Raw genomic sequence first — 23,053 nt, 5'->3', positions numbered from 1 at the left:
GAGGCAAAGTTAAATCAAAGTTTGTCACCAACACAAGTCAGTAGTGGGCGAGTTGTTTATTACATGACTAAGATTCTACTGTGAGCTCCCACAACACTCCTCCCTAAGTAGGTTTATTTAGAACTAAATCCCGAGCTGAAGAAATGAAAAGCAATATGCACATGCTGAGTGAAACTGTAAATGTTCTACACATTAACATTTACTTATTAAAATATCTGCTTCAGCCCATGTGTAATCTCAACTAAGTCTGAGGAATTCTTTCATTTGTTAAAAAAAAAAAAAAGGAAAAAGGGGAACACCAAGGTGATGGCCAAGATCTGAACCAAGAGCGGTTATTCACAGAATCATAGAGTTGGAAGGGACCCCATGGGTCTAGAATCAGTGAAGTTGCATGCACTTGTCAACAGAGGGCAACTTCCTTCTGTGTTGCCTAGACAACCAGAGAAAGCAAGCTGCTAGCTTTCACAATAGTCTTTTCCTCACACAAGCCCTCTCTAGTGCCCCTTTTCCTGATGAGAGCCAGTGAAACAGTAAGTTCTCAAAACAGAATTAAGTCTGATAAATTCACGGAAATGTTTCTCCTCCAGTTACAGAATCTCAATTTCATTAGGTGTCGGGTAGAGTTGGACCAAACTGTGGGAGGCAGTGGAAGACAGGAGTGCCTAGCGTGCTCTGGTCCATGGGGTCACGAAGAGTCGGACACGACTAAACAACTAAACAACAACAACAACAACAACAAGCACAGCTGTATATATAGCTGCAGCCACTCTGCACAAAAGCTTTAGGGGAACTGCAGGTACCTACAGATCTACTCCCAAGCTCTAAAGGGGTCTGATATTCACGCAGAAATTATGCAAGCAGGGGCTACCCTGTTTGCTTCAAATGATAAGACTTTCTACAGTACCTGCATTTTATACAGATGGTATGGCAATGGGGAGAATAATACTCCCTTGGTACAACAGCTCTACTGGTTACCCATCTGTTTCTGGGCACAATTCTAAGTGCTTGTTATATAAAGCCCTATATGGCTTAGGTCCAAGCCATCTGAAAGATAGTCATAAAAACCTGCCTGAGTTTTGAGATCTTCAGGAGAGGGCCTTCTCTCAGTCCTGCCATCCTCACAGGCATGCTTGGTGGGGATGCTGGAGAGGACCTTCTTGGTGGCTGCTCCCAATCTTTGGAACTCCCTCCCTAGAAAAGCTAGACTGGCTCCCTCCTTGTCCTTCCACTGGCAGGTGAAGATTTTCTTGTTCCAACAGGCTTTTGGGAACTGATTGCTTTTAATGAAAGGGCTGGTGCCATGCTGTTTTTATTGTAATTTTTGGTACGGTTTTAATCTATTTTATGAATGTATGTAGTTTTAATTCTATTAATGTTTCATTGATTTTTAATGATGGTTTAAAAATGTTTTTCAGGAGTTCTTATTTTTATCTGTAAGCCGTCTTGATTCCCATCATGGAAAAAGGTAGGGTATATATCATCATCGGCCCAGGGGTTTCACTGAACATCTGAGTGCTCCCTTTGCCCTATTGCACTCACAATAACAAATGGAATATGGCTTTTAAATTGGGTGTAAAAACTCTTTCAAAGAAAGGGGTCAGCAATTCGCCTTTTAACACCCTAGACTGCACTTATGGCTCATGATGGCATCAGAAATCCATTCCCTTTTCAGCAGCTTCAGCCCCCACCAGGGTACATAGAAAATCATGCCAAAGTGTTGAATGCTTCTAGGCCAAATTACATCTACCCTGAACATCATGGCTTATTAGTGTTGATAACTAGTTGTTATTCACTGGCAGCTCAATCTTGAAAAAGGCTTTTAAAATAAACTTACTGCCCCCTCAGCTGCTTGAACAACAACAACAACTCAATCAACTGTCCACAACATGTGCCAGTTCTTTCATAATGTTAATTTATTACTTGGATTTCAGTAATACCTATTACATTCTAGCTACCTTCTACACATTCAGAAAGACAAAGTCTCCAAGCCTCCCTTGGGCATGCTTGAAAAAACACACAATCCATTTTGAAACCTTTTTTTAGTGGGTGTGTACTTAAGCCTTTTGCATTTGACAATTCAAATAAGCCTGGTCCATTTACCCAACCTGAGAGTCAATCATGAACATTCTTTCAAAATGAACCCCCAGCTTGGACCACAACTTTCCTCTCTCTCTCTATATATATATATTCACTTAGAACCAATAATTAGCGTTCCTTTATATTGCAAAAAAGAGTAGGCTGAGGGACAGGGAGGAACTTAGAAATTCCTCATGTTGTTCTCTGTTCTTTAACAGTCCAAACGTTAGCACACACTGTGAGCCTTTTTGATCACAAATAGCAATGTGCACTCAAGACTTTTAATCACAATATTGAAATTTAAAGAATGGTGTGAACATTGTACTTTGAGAGAGGGGAAAATATATGCCTGAGAGAGGGGAAAATCTATGCCTGTTGCATGCTGGCCAAGGTTCATTCTTCTATGATTTGAAGTGGCCAAGAAATGATTGCAGCATTGATTTGTACACAAAAAAGTTTTAAGACAGTGGCGTATTATTTTGCAGGTCCTTTTGCTTTTTGGTTAATTGCATGTCTTAAGGCCCTTTCTGTATTTTGTACAAGGATTAGCAGTTTTCCCCATGGAATATTTATGTTCTGTAAGGTCTAGACTTTAATGAAGCAAGCTACTGCTCTTTCCTTGACACCTGGGAATAAACCAGATTTACTGAAAATGTAGTTTTGATCAACACAGCAAGCAAGTAGCCTTGCATCAACCTTTCTGCATTTGAGGCCAGACTCTTGGTAGCCATACCATAAAGGAGCTGGAGACCCACCAGTTGTTTTAACCTCCTCCTCTGCAAAGGTGTGTTGGGGAGGGGAGTGTCTGACAGCTGACTGCTCTTATCATGGGCTCAGTGCTCCTTTCTGTGTAAATTTGTTAGGGTAGTGATGCTAGCTAGGCTAAAAACAGTGTACAGGGTCCCTTCCCATTGGGGAGTGGGAGGCTACCCCACCTCAGCGGCTTCTGAGTCATCAGAAAAACCAACCCTATACAGAGAGGAGAGGAGATCTATCATGTTTAATTAGAAGCTATGGAGTCAAAAGACACCCCAACTAGTCTAATTCCATGCTTCAAAACAAGATAAGACAACCTGCCTCTTTATCCCCCTCTCCACCGCCAAATCAACATATACAACCTGGAACTCAGTATACTACAAGCAAAGACCAGGTGCACACAGAATCTAATGCAATAGCTCCCCACGACTGCCAGTGGTGCAACTATGTAATTATAAATTTGGGTAGGGAACTGGATCTGGCCGGAGGTCACCTGGCTGTCACCTGCAGCCAGGAATCACGGAGACTTGGAAGCTGCACAGTCACCAGCTGCAAATGACGGGAGGCAGTGCAAGACCCAGTCTGAGCGGTGCCTCCTTTAAACAATGAAAACTATTGGGAAGCGAGAAAACCAAACTTCCAAGATTTTGTGCTTTGCATCGGACAAGATCTCACCATACATTTTCTCAAAATATTTGCTGTGAACATTATTATTCTTGGCAAAATAAAAAAACAAATCCCCCCTTTTTTTCTTGGTAAAATGTACAGTATCTGCATGGGCAACGGTGAAGAGGACAGCTAGAAAGCATGCTGTAATCAAAAGACCAGCTGCACAAGAGGAAGATGAGTAATGTTGACCTTTATTTAGATTCCTCTCAGGCACAGGGTTGTAATCTGACATCTGAGATTACCTCTTAAGGGCTACCTCCTAGGAATTCTTTGTAATGCTGCAGGTTTAAAGGAAAGTAGAAATGCTTTGTTAGGTCACAATCCTGAGAATGTGACCTACCAACTTGATCCCTGAAAATGCTCTCCTTGGTCTGAAATACAGCCCTGGTGCTCTACAGCCCCTTTGTGTTTGGTGATATTTAAATGGGGATTTCCTAAAACGGATTTCAAACTGAAGTTCCTTTTTATTCTCAAAGGGGTTTTTCATGCAAAAAGTAATTTCACACGGCTCCCAAGATTCTTCTAAATGCAACACTTCGGCTGGCAATTAAAAGCTTATCTTGTCTTTCTGTATATCCTCTCCATACGATAAGAAGCATTTTTATTAAGCTTTTACAACATTCAACGGATTGACAAAACCTGTTATAAAAAAGCCATTTTTTCCAGTTTAGAGATGCACATAATGACATTTGCATTCTCTTAGGTTCAAATGATTTATCCAGAATTGTTTAAATTTAGTTATACGTGCGGAAAAGTTTAATTACCAGCTATCTACTTGGTTGCAATATTACCCAGAGGGCTGCACTTCTTTCTTAATTAAAAAATATTTGAACTTAATAATAGAGAACTCTATTAAAACATGAATAAAACATTGCAAGCATGCAGGTCCTTAAAGTTTACTAAGTAGTTAGCAAATCAATTTCATTAAGAGTTGTTTGAGCATTTTTTCACTAGTCATATACATGTGGGGATTAGCAGACTTCTTCACACCAAGTTTCCACTGCAAAAATTCCTTTGACATGAAACCCTACACATTAGGCTGTATCTGCACCATGCTTTTGCCTTGGTCTGAGAAAGGAGGGAATGGACGAGGAGTTATCACAAGCTTGTAAACTGCAGCTTGCCTGGTGGTCACCTGTAGTAAATGTGATAAACTTTTATAAATTAAGAACTTGTCTCACTGTTGGCTCTTGAAGTCAGCTACACTCCATCCCTGACAAAAGAAGCCACTGTCTCTTTAAACCTGGCTTCTTTCTGTCTGCGTCGATCCAGTCCACTATCATCTCCTTTTTTTCCTTTTTTTCGCATTACTACCAGGCCACCAGGGGACAGATCTGTTGGGCGGACCTCCCAGGTCTGCTGCATCTCATTGCTTTCTACACTCTGGACTACAGGAGTTAGGGTGAGGTGTACATAGGTCCATTGTACTCAGGTAACAGTTCCAGCCCACCAATTTCCTTTTCTGACCAAACTAGGCAGACCACAGCCCCCTGGCAGTGTGATCCTGAGCCCTGAGTTATGAAGCACTTTGTAAAGCAGGGATGGTATGATAAGCCCCATCTCAGTGCCAAGCCTACTGTTGCACTATGCAGACTTAGTATTGTTCGTGTCTCCGCTATTCAGTTTGTCTACATCAATTCCAGCCCAGAGCCACGGTTCAGGCAACACAACCACTTTAGGAAATATTATGATTATTGGTATGTTCTGCAAATTGGTTAGCGTGCCAAGTAGCATTTTCAATTTTGAATCCTGTCTTTTTATTTTCATGAATTTATTTCATAAAATTTATGTTGACTGATGGGAGTCCAATCACCTCTGGAGGGCCACATCCCTGGTCAAGAGGGAAGCAGTGGCAGAAGTCACAGAACAGAGTCTGTGTCTACAATTAGTACAGTTAGTGACTGGGCTTGCATGCATTAAACAAATACAGTCCACTAGAAATGAATCTGAAGAGTCAAGAGACATTACAATAAAATTGTATATGCTGCACAGCAAGATATTTAACTGTCCAAAAAATGTCAGAAGAATCTGACAGTTTAAGAGCGGCCACCTCTAACACAACACACATTCCATTTTAAAACTCTCTATTCATAGCGGACTATTTAGCACATAAATTGAGTGAGGAAATCTTAACTGTTAAAAAAGGTACAAAGTTTTGTCACCTTATTTGCAGTGGACTAATTTGTTCTTGCATAACTGTTGCTGTAACGAGAGTACACAGTGGGGAAGGGAGTAAAACCACATGAGGGAGAAGAATCAATTTGATGGGCATGAGTATAGTCCCCAAAATAGCCTGGGGATTTGGTATATGACACTACCTTACTGTTAGCCTTCAATCATGTCATTTATTATTTTTCTGGATGGCTGCAGCGACACTATGAAGTGTAGAGACTAATGATCTCATGAGTTCGCCTGCAGATTGCTATTGAAAATCTGTCAATTTTCCTCTCCAGGACTTCAGCCGTCTAAACTGAACCTGCATTGGTAATTCACAGACTTCAAAAGTTTGCCAGTGATTACAATAAACTTGCCCTGCTTGGAAGTCTGAGCTACCACCGTTTGTAATGAAAATTTCGAGTCATATTATCCCCCCCCCCCCGGATCACCCACTATGGTAGCAACTGGAAGGCTAATTAATCAGAAGAGTACAACTGAAAAATAAGAACAAAAGTGCTGGCACTGATTTGGATCATCAGACTACCCAGGCCAGTGCAGTGCCCTCCATACATATGAGCAGCAGCCCACGGCAAGCTCACTAGGTGAGCAATCTCCGATTGCATGGAGCCCGGACAGCCCCGTGGTTTTCCCCAGAGCTGAGGGTGATGAAACAATCGTTGAGACGGCTAGAGCGCCGGTGGCGGAAAACTCATTCTGAATCAGACCGGACACGGGCTAGAGCTCAACGTCGAGCCTACCAAGTGGCAATGGCAACGGCGAAGAGGGCCTTCTTCACCGCCTCCATTGCATCTGCAGAAAACAGCAGCAGGAGACTTTTTCAGGTAGTTCGCAATCTATCGGAACCACCTGCACCACCGGGGCCTGGTAGGGACCCCAAGATCTCCTGCAATGCTTTTGCAAAGTTTTTTGCAGATAAAGTCGCTCAGATTCAGAAGGAGGTAGACTCCACCGTGGGAGCAGGGCCAGGGTGGGAGAGTGCTAGAGTTCTGTCTGGTCCTGTTACATGGGATCAATTCCAATCTGTTACCTCCGAGGATGTGGACAGGCTGCTTGGACAAGTGAAACCGACCACCTGTCTCCTGGATCCTTGCCCATCCTGGCTGATAAAAGCGAGCCGGGAAGGGCTGGGCGATGGGCTCTGCGGGGTGGTGAATGCTTCCCTCTATGAGGGAGCCTTCCCAGACCCGCTGAAAGAGGCGGTCATTAAACCGCTTCTTAAAAAAACATCTTTAGACCCAGCCAATTTGGCCAACTATCGCCCAGTCTCAAATTTACCATTCTTGGGCAAGGTGATTGAGCGGGTGGTTGCCAGACAACTCCAAGCACGCCTGGAGGATGCGGACCATTTGGATCCCTTCCAATCGGGATTCAGGCCTCACCATGGGACTGAAACTGCCTTGGTCGCGCTGGTTGATGATCTCCGGCGGGCTAGGGACAAAGGTGAGAGCTGTTTCCTAGTTCTGCTGGATCTCTCAGCGGCCTTTGACACCATCGACCATAACATCCTTCTGGACCGTCTAGAGGGGCTGGGAGCTGGGGGCACTGTTATACGGTGGTTCCGCTCCTTTCTCCTGGGCCGTGTCCAGAAAGTGGTGGTGGGGGATGAGTGTTCAGACCCCTGGGCTCTCACTTGTGGGGTGCCTCAGGGTTCCGTCCTCTCCCCCATGCTTTTTAATATCTATATGAAGCCGCTGGGAGAGATCATCAGGGGGTTTGGGCTGGGTGTTCATCAGTATGCAGATGACACCCAGCTCTACCTCTCCTTTAAATCAGAACCAGTGAAGGCGGTGAAGGTCCTGTGTGAGTGCCTGGAGGCGGTTGGAGGATGGATGGCGGCTAACAGATTGAGGCTGAATCCTGACAAGACAGAAGTACTGTTTTTGGGGGACAGGGGGCGGGCAGGTGTGGGGGATTCCCTGGTCCTGAATGGGGTAACTGTGCCCCTGAAGGACCAGGTGCGCAGCCTAGGAGTCATTTTGGACTCACAGCTGTCCATGGAGGCACAGGTTAATTCTGTGTCCAGGGCAGCTGTTTACCAGCTCCACCTGGTACGCAGGCTAAGACCCTACCTGCCCGCAGACTGTCTTGCCAGAGTGGTGCATGCTCTAGTTATCTCCCGCTTGGACTACTGCAACGCGCTCTACGTGGGGCTACCTTTGAAGGTGACCCGGAAACTGCAATTAATCCAGAATGCGGCCGCTAGACTGGTGACTGGGAGTGGCCGCCGGGACCACATAACACCAGTTCTGAGAGATCTGCATTGGCTCCCAGTACGTTTCCGAGCACAATTCAAAGTGTTGGTGCTGACCTTTAAAGCCCTAAACGGCCTCGGTCCAGTATATCTGAAGGAGCGTCTCCACCCCCATCGTTCAGCCCGGACACTGAGATCCAGCGCCGAGGGCCTTCTGGCGGTTCCCTCATTGCGAGAAGTAAGGTTACAGGGAACCAGGCAGAGGGCCTTCTCGGTAGTGGCTCCTGCCCTGTGGAACGCCCTCCCAGCAGATGTCAAAGCAATAAACAACTATTTTACTTTTAGAAGTCATCTGAAGGCAGCCCTCTTTAGGGAAGTTTTTAATGTTTGATGCTGTACTGTTTTTAATATTCAGTTGGAAGCCGCCCAGAGTGGCTGGGGAAACCCAGCCAGATGGGCGGGGTATAAATAATAAATTATTATTATAATTATTATAGGTCAGAGGCAGCCAACACGGTGTCTCCTCCAAATGACATTGGACCACAACTTCCATCTACCCCGGCTAGAGTGGTCAATGGTCAGGGATGGTGGGAGTTGCAGAACAACAACATATGGAGGTGCATTCAGTCCACTCTTCTCTCTTCTCCTTTCTTATTGCGACTGGGACTTGCAGAATTGACAGGGACTTAAACTGGCCCCTAGTTCACATTAAGGAAAAAAGAACCATGCTAGTGAGTCTGCTGCCCAGACTATAAAGTAACAAACCTGTTCAGTCATGATTTTCATTAATGAAGGCAACGGAGGATAGGGGGAACCTACATGAGCGAGCCACCGACTTAATCTGCATATTTTCACTGCACGTGCAATGGACCAGGTAGTCTACCGGGTCCAACCTTCACAGGCTCACCAAAAATACATTCCCCTTAGCACAACTGCAAAATGTGTTACATGATGGTCCTTTCAGAGCAGATAGTCCCAAGTGGCTCATACAAGTCAAGTGCCAAAAAATCCTTTCTGGGCCTGCCACTAATCCATGAGCTGAAGAGAAATTTATTCCCAGCCAAGAATCAGATGGTATTCAATCAGATGGTGAATGGCTTTTCCTTCCTGCTCAACAAGGACAGGAGGGCATATAACCACCCACTCAACATCCCCTTTTCAATCATCACAGTTCCAAAAGCTGCAATGGCACAGAAGAGTCCCCAAGATCTTAGGGATATTTATTTGGATTGATTCTGACTCCGGAAGACTCCAGCTAAGAGATAAAGCAAAAATCTGAGATACTTTCATAACTTTCTTGAAACTAAACAATTTTGTTTGTTTCTTCAGCTGTTCCAGTGAGCTTTTCCTAGGCGTTTATACCCCCAGTCTTGATTTACAAGCTATATTTATTATTGGCCCATTGGTATTCATTAGTTCTTCTACCCACATTCTTCTCTCACTGTCATCTTTGTAACAAATGTCAAACTACAATTGGACAGATTGCACTCATTCAAAAGATTTTTTTAAAAATTACCTCCAAATGTTCTAAACTTAAATCAGTCCTTGACAAATCTTGACATGTGGATTGACAAATCATGAGAGATTTTTAAAAGCACAATAGTTTCAGAGAAACTTTGTCTCTGTATTTTCTATCTTCAATATATTTGCTGAAAACATTTTTTGATTTTGATTCGGTAGCCTATGGGCAAGCAACTTAAACCCGCATCTGGATATACATTAAATTGCTTCACAGACCACATGCTGTCTATGGCTTATGCTTTTCATTCTTGATCTTCGGTGGGAATCCTAACCCCACTTACATGGGAGTAAATCCAAAAAGCAGACATTTTTAGGACTGCATTGCTATTCAGTTGCTATTGATAGCCCTACCTGCCATGAATTTAGACTGCTCCTTTGTAACCTTGATTTGTTATTAATTTATCTTTGCTTTACAGATTTATCATGCTCTGTTATTGGTCACTGCCCCGAACTGGGCCAATGAGTTCAAATATATGAAACCAAGTTCGCATCACTGGGTGCAAAGTGGACATGCAGGGATACACAGAACCTGCAATGCCCACTTATTCAAACAATATACAGTGGTACCTCGGGTTACAGACGCTTCAGGTTACAGACTCCGCTAACCCAGAAATAGTGCTTCAGGTTAAGAACTTTGCTTCAGGATGAGAACAGAAATCATGCTCCAGCGGCGGCACAGCAGCAGGAGGCCCCATTAGCTAAAGTGGTGCTTCAGGTTAAGAACAGTTTCAGGTTAAGTACGGACCTCTGGAATGAATTAAGTACTTAACCCAAGGTACCACTGTAGATAGAAAACCATAATATTTTCTCCATGCTCCAAAACACTTACAGGAATTTGGACTATCAGATTTGAATTCTCCTGTGGGATTTCTTTGAGGGATTTTCTGCTGATGGAAGTTCTTAATGGACTGGTTGATGTGCCCTTTGATACAAAAGATGCTTCCTTCCTGGGCTCAGGCATGCTTCCTGTTGGGGACAAGCAGGAAGTCGGCAACAAGTTTCTTTGGATGTTATCTGCCTTTCCTGCCATCATAATGGAATCTTCTGTCGTTGGCGACAGTTCCTCACTGGTGTGTTTTGCATATTCTTTGTTTGTGCTGTTTTCTGGACTTCTGCATGTCCTCTGGAGTGAGATCTCTTTGAAAACTGCAAGTTCAGATGACCCTAATAATGAGGGGCTGGTCGGAGCCTCTTGTATAAATTCACTGTCGTTATCATCCTAGAATAAAGAAAGACAACAAAATATGAATGATACCCAAATACTGCCTGTTTTTCAATTTCTTACTATTTTTCTCATTCAACATAGATGCAGCGTATACACAAGAGAGAGGGTCCGCCCCCCCCACTGCTGACATCTGAAAGTCTGTCATATTCCTAACTTTTCTGTTTCAGGTGGCTTTTAGGGAGGCAAAGTAATTCTTTTTTTAAAACAACAACAACCACCCTGCTTTAGATCTCCATATTTGTACCTCAGGCTTTGTAAACCTTTGCTTTTTCTGCATTCTCCCTTTTCCCATCAACCTACACACAATGCTTAGATACATTCCTCATGGAGAGTTGCATCATTCCCCTTAGTAGGGATATCAACAAGGCCTCTCTTTTCCACAGCTACACACACTTTTATTTACCATATGGGGAAATACTATAACATACACTAATATAATTTGGCAGATTGTATATACATCAATATCATATTCTGCAATATCACATTTTAGCTGACATTTGCCCTGTATCTTCACACTACCCACCAATACACATTTCTATTTCTGCAAGTCTCCCTTGTAGATTTTTTTTTAAAAAAACCCTATTCAATCATGCACCAGTGCCAAAGCTTCAATAAAGTATGTCTGATTAACTGTAGCACGGCATATGTACACTGAAGAGACTGATTTCCCCAAGGATATGGCTCTTCTATTGCAGTGCCACATTCCTTGAAAGAAGATGCAGATGGGTATCTGGACAATAATTTCTGGATACAGAAAACTGATTGCTCTCGCTCAGTTGTAATTTCTAAAAGATCATTCTTGAGAGCCCACTTTGGAGCAGATGGGACCTAGTCCTTTGTATCCAGATCTTTAATGTTGAGAAGCCAGAGTTAACATGCTTTGTGAAGAGAAGACAGTCTTATTCATTTAAATGTGACTGAGAAGAGTGGGAAGAGCTTCATAGGGTGAGGACTGCAGTGCTGCACACTGTCATGGTAATGTAGATCCCATAGGTTTTTAAAGGGATCGACAGTATTTAGAAATTGTAACCTGAGGAGTACAATGAGAACGTGGGCCAAATCTTAACACTGACCCTGCTCCCCCACCCAGCAAAATGGGCAGATCTGGACAGAGGAATGCAAAGATGGTGGTGGTGGGAGGTGGAAGGAAGCAAAGGCACTCTGCGGCCAGTAAGATTTCCAAGTTGCCCATGCCAGCGAGCAAGCCACACACAGAAGCTTTTAGATGGGTCAAGGTACCATCTGAATTGCTCTGGCCTACAGAAAAATTGCTGTTGGTTTCCCTGTAGTTCTCTCCGTTGGTCAAAGGCGGATGGTGGTAAACAGGGCAAATTCCCTTACGTCCAAAGGAAATTCATTTTCTGCACCTTCAAATAGCCTTTCCCCTGATCTAGCATTTTTCATGCGTATGTCATTGCACAGATGATATGTTTGTTTACTTGGGTTGCCCCGTTCATTTTCAATGAATGGAAAACCTTATCCGTCTTTTAGGTAAGTCTACAGATCCAATGGGACACGGGTGGCGCTGTGGGTTAAACCACAGAGCCTAGGACTTGCGGATCAGAAGGTCGGCGGCTCGAATCCCCACGGCGGGGTGAGCTCCCGTTGCTTGGTCCCTGCTCCAGCCAACCTAGCAGTTCGAAAGCACGTCAAAGTGCAAGTAGATAAATAGGTACCGCTCGGCGGGAAGGTAAACGGTGTTTCCGTGCACTGCTCTGGTTTGCCAGTAGCGGCTTAGTCATGCTGGCCACATGACCCGGAAGCTGTATGCCGGCTCCCTCGGCCAATAAAGCGCGATGAGCGCCGCAACCCCAGAGTCGGCCACGACTAGACCTAATGGTCAGGGGTCCCTTTACCTTTACAGATCCAACTGCTTACCTAAAAGAAGGAGAAGCGAATAATGAAGCTGAACTTCAAGGGAGAGCTCAGAAAACTTTCTGTATTGGCCCCTAAACATAGATTGCACATTATTCTTGTTACCTTTGTTTGACACAGGACAGAGTTTTTGTTCACGTGTACAAGAATGTGAATTTTTCCATTGATTTAAGTGTAGAAAATGGATGATTTGTGTCCAAGGGAAAATCCACAATGCATACCCATTCCAGTTTATTTTTATGTAGTAAATAAAGTAAACCAAAATAAAACTTAAATGGGAAAGAGCACAAAGTGACAAATATCTATAAGAATAAACATCATTATACTTCAGTCCTTTTCCTAATTAGTAACTGGTCTTATCTTTCTGGATTATAGCTGGCAAAGAGAATATCTTGGTATCTGTAAAGAACTCCAAAAACAGAGACCAGATGATGGCCATGATGTAAGATTCAGTGTGTCAGCTTTAACTGGCTTAACCCTAAAATCATAGCATTGTAATATAACTAATGATACTTGTCAAATCTAAGGTGAAAAAATAACCAAGAGATACAGGAAGGTAGGGTTATATCTTTGGTTATATTTAGCATGCAAACTGCAATTTTCTCAGGGAGACATAATTTTGCAAAAAAAATAAATAAAATTTTATCTTCCTAGCTGCAATAGAACTCTCTTGTACTTCTAAGTTAGTGGGAAGAGATTCAAATGATAAGAAATGATTTCCATAATTAAATAGGCAAGAGTCTGGAATGTTAATAAAGGCAGAGAAACATAGCGGTTGCCATAACAACCTGATGTAATGGCTGATTGACATGACAATCTGCTGAATTTTTGTAATTATAGCAGCAGCTGATGTTTCCAGTTACGTTATTGGTTCTTTTTCAGTCATCTTAGAGCTCAATATTTTTCATATTGCCAAAGCTGCAAAATCCTTCATTACACTCCTGCAGGTGCCACCCATGTTAAGGGGTGAAAGTCTAAACAACCAGCATTTCTTTGTTTTAAAAATCAGATTATTATTTTTTGGGGGGTGGGGAAATCATGTTCTTCACATGCCACTGCACTGTGAACTCTCATCTGCAATGCATAATGCAAATCTAAAATAGAGAAACTATCTCTCTCTTTAAAGGTTTTTAAAAAAAGGGGGGGGGGTAACATCAACTAACACGAAAACAAGGCAAAAGAAAGAGTGCAAGAAGTCTGCACTATGCATCAATTTAGTTCACAAGTGTTGCAGAAGTGTTGCACAACATTTTTAACAAGGTGAAGACTAGAAAAAAACTGAAATTGACTGACCATTCAAGATAGGTGTTTATGAGGGGCAATAGGCCTTGATAGCCTAGAATACATTTCCAATATGCATTCGCTCACAGCATTAGTATCGAGACAGTTTGGTAGCTATGTTACATATGCTGCGCCACAAAGCAGTTTATATTAGATGCAATGTGCTGGTTGAACAGGCCAAAACATCAACGTCACACAACGTTGTACAGGCACACAGTTGAGAGCAGGAGTAGATGAAGTTGCTTTCAAATCAGTTATCTTGTCTTGATATGATTTCCACATACTGAAAATGCGTAGATGTTTCATTAAAAGTGTTCGGCTAAATAAAGTGTTCACTGTTATATATATATATTTCTACAGGAATGCCTCGATCCAGGCCTTGGCCAATGACTCCCTTGTGTTGAGTTTCTCTACTGAAGAGTGTCTCATACCTGCACCTCAGATCCGTGATTTCTCGTTCACAAATGGCATGCGCATGTGAGTGAACTTGATTACTTGCTAAGCTTTTCTCTTCCATCCCCATATCACCTCATCATCTTCACCCCTGATGAAATTTAGATTTTAAGCTCTTCAAGAGATCTGTTTTTGCTGATGTCAGTTCAATGCCTAGAGCTGCCAAGTGATCTCTCTCTCTCTAACACACACACACATACACACACCGATTTTTCTTTGAAAGGAGTTCCACTCCCACACAGCAATTTATTCACGAGGAAGAATGACAGATGATAGTGCCAATGCCAGTTGAGTACAGCTACATCAAACCAACGACCACCGAAGTAACTCACCTCTTCATTGCTCTCATTTCCATAAAAGTCATCTTCCATCTGAGCTCCTCGCCAAACCCCACTGATCTCTTCTTTTAAATCCGCAGAAAAGCTGCAGCTTTCTGATGACAGGTTCAAGGGCTTCCCGTGAGGTGCTGATCTAGGTTTTGAGGAATAGGTGAAAACATCCTCTCGCCGGTCTTCGGCTGCTTGCTTGTTTTCACATGCTTCAACATCACTCAATGCCAAGTTTAAAAAACTGTAAGATGTTTCACTATCCTTCAGCGACAGATTGCTGGAATCCAGTTGAGAAGTTTCTTTATCAGGGAATATCCACTCATCTGTAAATAGGGGGGGGGGGGGGGAGAGAGAAGCAACACAGATGGTAACTGTTTCTATATAAAAATCTATTTTTCAGGAAAATTATCAAGCAAATGTTGAGTGCTGCTTGAGAAATAAAATGGAGATTGTCAAAAGTCATAAAACGAAGTTATAACATTACTACAGAATATAAGTGGATGTTTTAAACGAAGGATGCAGAACCTATGGCTCTCTGGGTGTTCTTGACTCACAACTGAACATCATTTCTAGCCAGATTGAACCTGGTGTTAGTACTGCATAATGCAGGACACAGTTATTTGTTGAAGCATTTCTTCACTTATCAATTGATCTAGACCCTGCAGTCAGTGATGTGCAGGGCTCTTCTCATTGCCCTATGGGTAGGCAGCATCTACTGTACATGATAGTCTCTGTTACACCCTGACTATGGAAATCTTCAACTCTTGGAGAGACAGATGGGGACAACTTCACTGGGCTTCCATTGCCAAGTTAAGACACATTCATTCTCCTGAAGTTTTGGAGAAAATTAATCAGTGCTGCCTAACATTCCAGGTCGTTCTGTGTTTTATTAAATATTTGATTCATTGTTGTATTTTATCGTGGCTTCATGCCAAATGTTGTTGTACTATGTTAGAAAAGGCCCTGAGATTGGTGTGTGTGGTGAAATCCAGGTCTATAAATCTGGTAAATAAATTAATAAATTAATATCTTCTGTGCACGAAGTATACGGTCAGCTAGTAAGTTATTTCCCTCCACATCTGCCCAGCTTTGACGTGTTACCTCTTGTTCCACCACACCCACCCTGTCTCCATAAACAAACCCCTTTCTCTGCACACCTGGCCCCATCCACTGTTTTGTGTCTTTGTCATGCTGGACTAAGACAAAAGCTTTGTTACGGGCTTATCTATATAAATAGTGCCCGATTCCTTAAAAATTATATGATGTGCTTCCTCTTCAAAGGAGTCGAATGTCCCAACCTCTACATTCGGCTCCACACACCCTTGTCCAATTTATATTTGAATCTCAAACGTGCAGCTTCGAGCTGGCATGAAAAAATGCAGGAATCTATCCATTTCACCAGATTCCCCCTGCAAGCAGGCAGTGCTAATCTTCTTGTTTTAAAACAAACATAAAGCCAATGAAATGGATTTAAAGATTGACTGTGCCAGATAAACATGGGACGGAGCTGTTTTACCATCGCGTTGTTAAATTATACTTTACTGTTTGAAATTATGTTAGGGGAAAATGTCAATGGGATTGATTAAGGGGGATCTCAAACAACATCTAGGGAAAAGAAGAACTGCTCAAGTATTCATCACTCCCTTATCTTCATTAGATGAAGCACTGTGCGGCTTGGTCACTACAGCTTGGAACTCCCTAGCTCCATAAGCCAATATTACCCACCAGCAATAGGGGTTTTTTGCGGGGGGGGGGGGGGAGATCACATAAAATACTAAACTGGAAGTTGCATTGCAAAAGCACCATGACCTGCTGCTAACAGTAGGGGAGAAAGGAGATACTGGTAACACTGTCACTGAGCCTGAGTGACACAGCACAGGTAAAACAGAGATTTCCACTGAAAATTGCATTCCAATACAGAGGTCTCTCCATGCACAGGAATAGTTATCCCAGTTTGTGACATCATGATGCTCAGCACTGCTCATAGGAGCCAACTCCTAAAGGCCGGGGTCCCTTTGCCCCCCAAATAAAATACTTGAGGGGGCTATCCTACCCAGGTTGATGAAGACGGGCATTCAAATGGCATGTATGTGCCGTATCATGCGAACAATTATGTAGAGTGGGGCTTACCTGCTCCCCCCAATATGTTATTCAAGTTGGCATCCCTGGCACTGCCCCAAGCCAACATTAGCCAGATGGTGAGGACACGCCATCTGAGAAACACATCTGATTTCTGACATTTATATTCATTTCAACGGCACCCTCTTTGCAAAACTAAGAGGAAGCTGGGGTTTGGACCATGGCCTATGTACACTTGGCAATGCAGGTTCTTTTTCATTCAGTAGTTAAAGAAGCAAATGGCTTGGAAAATGGGTGGTGGTAGTCTTTTCTCTCCCTTTTAAGGCAAATATTTTGAGCAGGAAGATACACTTAACCCAGGGGTATTACGAAGTGTAAAAAGAAGATAGCATGTAGGATTGCAGAATGCGATCTCACACCTGTTACACAGCTCGGCAACTAATGTGACCTGTAGTCAGTATATACTTGTTTACAAGTGAACAAGATGAGTGTTCTAGAACAAACTAAATCCTATTATCTCTCAGCCATGAATTTACTGGAATTCTTCCACTGGAAAAAAATAAATAAAATGTTTCCATATCAATTGTAATGAATAATTTCGTGTATCTTCTTAGGAAAAATATGTAAATTACAGTGTAATCACAGTATTGCAGCAAACAAGATAAATACAAGAATGATCACCTAAATGTCTAATTAGTTTCTCTGCAGAGTCAGATTTATGCTGGAGCTTCTAATTGCAGCCTAACATTTTAATGAAGGTTTCAACATGGCATAAATAAGACTGACGAATGATACACAATATTCATTCATTTTATTTTTTCCTTTGCCCCAAAACAATTTCCTTTTTGTAATGGAATTGCACACCTGCTTTGGAAGATATGTTTATGTATTCTCTGCCACCTATCTAAAGAATTTCAATTCTAAATTTGAAAGGACCTAATACAAAGCAATATGGATAATCTCTGGATTATGGGTCAAACCAAGATGAAAACCAGGACTGAGACAAATATATATTCTTCAATACTCTGGCATGACTTTTACATCCCCCTGACTTCTCCAAACTTCAGTGTGTTCCTTAGGAATGTTCTTTTATTGCCTAATATGCTGTCCTGTTATTTATCTCTGAAACAACACTCACAGGATTCTTAGGATTCTAACATGAGACTGCAAATTAATTCAGGCATTTTCTGTTGTCCGTATATTATTCACTATAGACATATTGACTGCAGTATCAAGGGAAGAATATCAAGGAACAAAAAGCTAGTTCCTTAGGGGTTTTCCTTTCGGGCCTGAGCCATGCTCCTAACAGAAAGGGACTTATACACTTTACATCAATTGTGGGTAACCTTTGCTGAACTGCAACCCCCATAATCCTTGGCCATTAGACATGCTTGCTGGGGCCAAGTGGAACTTCAATCCAACAATGTCTGGAGGCCCAAATGTTCCCCACACCTTTGTAAGCGATGGGAGGCAATACCAAGAGTGGTAAATGGGAGAAGCAGTAAGAGATTAAATAAATCAGGGTTCTTCCATGTTTCTAAAAGTCCTGCAACTCTGTGTGTGTGTGTGTGTGTACTTTTAGGCTGTAGTTTGGAGATTTGGGCATGTACCTGACTTGTCTTTCTGCTTTGTGAGGGCAAGGAGGTGTTGGAGAGGAAGGAATCACATTAGGAAAGCTGTGGGGCTAAGGATGGGATGGATCACAGATCATAAGGTTTTTGGCAGTATGGTGCCTGCTTCATACATTTCTGAGTCTTGGACTCCAGTTGCACTGATAACCAGAAGCTCCTTTCAACAATTCTATCAACTCAAAAGGCTGCAGACCTTCTAATCAGATTGGAACTAGTCCCTACTGCTGAGGCTTACATAATCTTGAGATGAGACCACCACAATGAATTCTACAAACGTTGGCTAGAGAACTATCATGAATTTGTGCATACCTATTTCAGAGGCACTGAAAAAGTTAACCTGGTAGAGGTTGAAAAAGTTAACATTAGGCTTTCAGCAATTAAGATTTTTTAACAGACTTTAATTTGAATTATCAAATATTTCTGTTAGTTGTTCTGAGACTTTGACAAGAGCCAGGTTATAAATTTAAGTGAATAACAGAAGATGATGCTTCGCTTGGAGCAGAGGTGAAGTGGGTCAGGAAAAGCTGAGGGGAAAATTCTGGGCTGCCAGCAATGTCCTAATTTCTTTGTGTCTCCATTTTGCCTCTTCCTGCCTACCATGTGATGAATCTGGAGTGTTTCCTATTGTACACCTTTGCACACCTTAGTTGATTTAGGTCATTATAAAGCTGACCAGAGTGACTAGGAGCTAACAATGTGGTGGCACAGGTTTGATTGGTATGTACAGGAGACCAATTGTTCATTAAGTAGCTGTCTCACTGCCCAGAAGACAAACTGCACGGCAAGCTAACCACTTTGGCTTTTTATTTTTAAAAATGAAACCTGCTCCATAGAGATATTGAATGTAATAGTATGAAAGGCAGACATTAGTAACTAACTAGGACAAGTAGAAAGTTTCACTATTCTTGATGATTGGGTTCTTTTGGTGCTTAAATTTAATAAGGGCTTACAAGAATAATTTATTTTTAGTTCTTTCTCTTTAATCATGAAAGCATGGGAGTTCTTTATTTATATGCACTGCTCTGGTAGTCTTCGTTTAATCCTGCAAATCTTTATCAATGCTCTGAAGCAAATTCTGTTGCAGGGTGTTTGATTTCCATAATCCCTGCAGTGCAGACATTTATGTGAATTGCTTTAGAATCCTTTGAAACAAAGAGATTTATTCTTTTATTCGGGGACAGCAGAGATGCTAAAGAACATAAAAATTGTGCTAGAGCACTGACTATCTCAGGGCCTTTTCGGCCATCACTTTTTGAACATATTCTTCCAAAGCCACTCTCTGTTACTAGGGCAGGAGGGTGTGGCTGCATAGTATGTAGAGATAAACACACACACAAACACACACACACACACACACACACACACGTTTTGGGTTGCAACCTTAAGCAAATTTGGAAGGAATATACATAAAAGCCTGAGCCTAAAAAACAGGGTTCGTTCATAACTGCATGCTTATCCGGTGATGATTTGCATCTGTAATTACATCATCACAGACTTCCCTTTCACTTTGCCCATTTCATCCTTCTCATCAACTGAGGGATCAGTTCACCCAATCAGCTGCCTATTTTTTATGCTGATTAATGTGCTTTTCATAAATTAAGAGTTGTATATGCATGTGCAAACCATCCAAGGCAAAGCATAATGTGATGCACATGCATGTATGAAGAAAACGTTGGCTACCTATCCAGAGCAGCAGCATATAGTTCTCAAGGGCTCTTTAAGAGCTAGTTTGGTGTAATGAATAAGAGTGCTATGAGATCTGGGTTCAAGTCATGAAGCTCACTGGCGATCTCTCAGCGTAACAGAACAGAACAGTAGAACTATAGAACTGAAAGTCCAACCCCCCTGTCGATGCAGGAAAATCCATTAGTAGAGCATGTTTGATAGGGAATTATATAAGCCTTTGCTTGAAAACCTCTAAGGAAGGAGCATTCCCCACCTTCTAAGGCAATCTCTTCCACTGCTGAACAGGCCATGCCATCAGGAAGTTCCTCCTAAAGTTTTGTCTAAATCCTTTTTCTTGTAATTTGAACCCACTGGTTCAGGTCCTACCACCTGAAACAACAGAAAACAAGTTTGCTCCATCACTATGTGATAGCCATTTGAAGATGGTTGTCATATCATCTTCATTGTCTATTCTCCATCTAAACATATCCAACTCCTTCAACCTTTCCTCACTGGACTTCATCTTCAGGCTTCTAAGCATCTCTCCCTTCGCTGGATACTTGCAAGAAAACATCTCCCAACAGCACATCTCCTCCAGTGTTCAGTTTCCCTGCCTAATATTTCCACTTGGATGTCTCATTGCTATCTCAGATTCAACATGCTCAATAATGATTTTCCTTTGCTCAGTCTTTTCATATCCATTGAGAATGCTACCATTCTCTCTGTTGATTGGACACACAGCCTGCCCATCACCTTTGATTCTATTCCCTCATCACTTCTCACATTCATTCAGTTGTAAAGTTGGGTTGTACAATGTTTTAAACAATGGGTTTGCTCTTCTCTGTCCCCCAGCAAACGGTCTGCTTCCTGTTGCAACGGTCTCCCACCTGGACTACTGAAACCTCCTCTACTCTGGCCTTCCTGTCTCATACCTCAGTACTCTCATCTCTACACAAAACTCAGCTGCCAAAAGAATGAATCTGTTCCTTCTGCCAGACCATGTGATGGTCCTATTCAGATCCCTTCACTGGCATCCCTTTCCCTTCCGTATCAAGCACACTCCATGTCTTAATTTTTAAAGCTATCTGGGATGTATATTCATCCTTGCTTCTTGTTTTCTTCTCTATACTCTTCCAACTCTTCTCATCCTTCACCAACCTTAAACAACTTCACCCAAATTCTATGGGGCCCTTTGCTTATTCCCAGCTGAAATCTATCTATATCTATATGCATTTCCCATATTTTTCTCCCACTACCCATGTCTCTTCTTCTGCTGTTCCTCCACAGTCTATTTTAAATTGTAAGTTCACTGGGAACAGGGACCAATCCATCTTGCTTATGTAATTCTGTACTGTATCATGTACAAGGATGGCATGGTAATAATAGTAATATTACGGCACTTCCACTTTCTTGATTGATCTTAGGTGCAGAAATCTAAGGACTGGTTCACACTGTCACTTTAAAAAAATGTCTTGAAAGCCGAGCTTTGCAAATTACAAGTTGCAGTTTTGTGGAACCACTACTACGGATTTTACCAACTGAATACTTCATAGGCTTATCATGGGAAGATGTGACCAATAGTCTTACATAGATGGGAATGCACAATTGATAATGTTCACATCTAGAATATGTCTCATATTCTAATGTAGCATAAAACAACATGAGCAAAGCAGATAAAAGTGTTATTAGAAAATGATTATGGAACTAAGTTAGCACAATTATCCTAGAAGCACATTAGGTCAAGGGGAAAAGCATGACGAGCTGGGAAGGAACAAGCACTGTTTACAGCAATTAGAGCTATCAATATGATTGTTAATTATTGAAGCTATCACAACGAATCAACGAACATTTTAAACATCACATATACAAAAAACCTTCTTGCAGCCGCATGTCACCTTTACAGTTATCACATTAGTGCCTTACCCTTGTCCAGTGACATTGCACTTGTGTTGTCAACATTTTCTTTGTTTCCTTGATCTAAAGCCATATCAAGTGGCGAGGGAGATCGTTCAGAGCTGATGATGTCTTGAATTGGTTCTCTTCCCTTTTCCAAAACTGGCATTTGACATGATCTGTTAGTTCTGATGCTGCCAGATTTTGTTACCTTTCAGGGGGGAAAAAGTTCTTAAGAGAAGGCAAAGTATCAACAATTAAACCAGCTCAAACTTAAAAGCACCAGAAAATATTTTAAAATAGTAAAATATATCAAAGTCACTTTGTGTCTGTGCTCGTGCATGGACACATACTTTTGCTAAGCACACAACACCCACAAAATCTCAGCAATACTATTACTGCTATTGGTGTTGATAGTACTTCAAGCAAAGAAATGTTGATAGTACAGTGGTACCTCCGGTTGTGGACGGGATCCGTTCCGGAGCTCCGGTTGGATCCCAAGGTTTCCGCAACTGGGGCTGCCTGTTCTGCGCATGCGCACGGTGTGATAGAGCGCTACTGTGCATGTGCACACAGCGAAACCTGGAAATATACTTCCAGGTTTGCCGTGTGCATATCCCAAAGGATATGTAACAAGAGGGGCACGTAAGTAGAGGTACCACTGTACTTCAACATGTTGGTGGCACTTCAAACAAAGCAATACTTCACACACACGTGTTTTGAGCTCTCTATTGTACTTCTACATTTAATTGTATTGTGAAAAACCTGGACCTTAACTGTGGCTGAGGATTCCTTTTCCCAAACACTTTCGCCTACTGCGTAACGTGTCTCCTGGTCAGCTTGTTTTTATCTCTCTTCAAGATGGAGGCTGAACCGGCTTTGTGACATGTTTCAAAGGCTTGGCATAGTAAAGAAGCCAATTCACAACAGGGACAGGAGGTAGTACTCTCGCTCTGGATCTGTTTTAGATTGTTATATTTCAAAAATAAACTATTGAAAGAAACATAAAAATAAGTCCACTGGCAAAAAAAAAATTGCATCTCCATTAAAAATATGTCCAACTATGTTAAGGGCTCTGGGCACATTACACAATCTAAATTATACATGTCTCCTACTTCTTTCTGCCTCCTTTCTCCCTCTTCCAATATCAGAACTATTGTTGAGATAAATCTTATACAGCTATTTAAAAAAGATTGCTAAGCATATGCTTCCCAAATTTTCATGTCCCTCC

General features: G+C 42.0%; 1 protein-coding gene across 7 annotated transcripts in view; it reads right to left on the bottom strand.

Annotated features, from left to right (window-relative positions):
* Positions 1-23,053, bottom strand: part of CFAP20DC (CFAP20 domain containing) — a 143,031-nt gene that overhangs the window by 48,929 nt on the left and 71,049 nt on the right. For 6 of the 7 annotated variants that reach the window (XM_077925102.1, XM_077925101.1, XM_028719577.2 and 3 more), the window contains 3 exons: positions 21,853-22,033; positions 14,558-14,877; positions 10,221-10,610 (listed from right to left, as the gene is read on the bottom strand). In XM_077925102.1, coding sequence (XP_077781228.1) covers positions 10,221-10,610; positions 14,558-14,877; positions 21,853-22,033 — 891 coding nt within the window. Of the gene's footprint in view, positions 1-10,220; positions 10,611-14,557; positions 14,878-20,206; positions 20,320-21,852; positions 22,034-23,053 lie in introns of those variants that run through there. The other variant, XM_077925106.1, reaches the window with a different exon arrangement.

The sequence above is a fragment of the Podarcis muralis genome, chromosome 2 (assembly GCF_964188315.1).
Source record: "Podarcis muralis chromosome 2, rPodMur119.hap1.1, whole genome shotgun sequence".
NCBI classification, from domain to species: Eukaryota; Metazoa; Chordata; class Lepidosauria; order Squamata; family Lacertidae; genus Podarcis; species Podarcis muralis.
Note: the sequence above shows the minus strand (reverse complement) of the source record. Positions and strands in the feature narration are given on the sequence as shown.